Below are 1,138 nucleotides of genomic sequence, written 5' to 3' on the forward strand. Positions count from 1 at the left end.
TTTTTTTTTTACTACTGGTGAAAACACATATTTTCCCGTATACCATCCATTGAAACATAGCTTATGGATGATGTCACACAGCTGAAACACAATCATCTACTACCTTACACACAGCAAGTATAAAGCAAACATAATATAGAGAAAATATGACAAAGAATCACTTCAAATTAAGACTGTTTCAAAAACACTTATATAAAACCACCTTTTTTTTTAACTCCCTATGACACATGAAATCCAATAAATGAAAACTAAAGTTAATCAAATTACTTACAATTCAAAAGATTCCCTATATACTGGAGCTTCATTCTTCTTCTGTGTCTTGGTTTTCTGATTCCTGACATTCGGGAACCACTCACCAGGAACAAGCTTCACCTGAACATAAGTATCTGGTGACTTTCCTGAGGATACGAGAGGGAGGACATGTGCAGGTTCGTGATAGTTTTTAGGCTTCACTATATCACTAGCCATGATGACTTCAACTGTCAGATTACCAGTTGTGGTGAAGTAAGCCTGAAATAGAGGAAAATATGATTTAAAAAAAAAAAAGAAAAAGGGGGAAATATGTATTTAGAGACATATCAGACATTATGAGCATTATGTATCAAACCCTGCTACAAACTGCATGACATAGTAAGATCAACAAATTTATGTTATTCAGAGAGAAGAAAAGAAGGTCAAATTGATTTCGTATGTTTTTTTTTACTTCCTGCTATGATTCTCTAAGTTTATTCTTTTAGTAAAAGTTTCAACTAAAGTGATTTGAAAACATTTTAAAAATCCACATTAAAGGAAATTGAAAACATCCTGCATTCTAGTTAACCAATTCACTATTTCTATTGGAAATCTTCAACCATGACATCCATAAATTCTTCCCTCACACTAATGCTTATTGCCAAACAATTATTAGAACCAAAAGCAGAACCAAACACATGAATTTTTAAAGTCTATCCTCTCCCTCACCAGAACTACAAGTCGAGCAGTCAGACTGGCTCCAGGCTGGCTCTGCTCTTCAAACCTTTCCCTGTAGTACTTAGCAATGAGAGACTCTGTTGGCATCTTCAAGTTTCCTAAAGTATCCAGCAATTTCTGGTATTCTGAAAGCAAAAATTTATCATCTCTTAAAGGCATTCAGATCTAC

The 1,138-nt window shown here is 34.2% G+C and overlaps 1 protein-coding gene across 1 annotated transcript in view; it reads right to left on the minus strand.

Annotated features, from left to right (window-relative positions):
- Positions 1 to 1,138, minus strand: part of LOC119592893 (protein unc-13 homolog 4B-like) — a 32,966-nt gene that overhangs the window by 1,757 nt on the left and 30,071 nt on the right. The window contains exons 20-21 of the mRNA XM_037941788.1: positions 961 to 1,094; positions 272 to 510 (exon numbers count right to left, since the gene is read on the minus strand). Of these exons, the coding sequence (XP_037797716.1) occupies positions 272 to 510; positions 961 to 1,094 (373 nt within the window). The remainder of the gene's footprint in view (positions 1 to 271; positions 511 to 960; positions 1,095 to 1,138) is intronic.

This window comes from Penaeus monodon, chromosome 31, assembly GCF_015228065.2.
Source record: "Penaeus monodon isolate SGIC_2016 chromosome 31, NSTDA_Pmon_1, whole genome shotgun sequence".
In the NCBI taxonomy this organism is placed as follows: Eukaryota; Metazoa; Arthropoda; class Malacostraca; order Decapoda; family Penaeidae; genus Penaeus; species Penaeus monodon.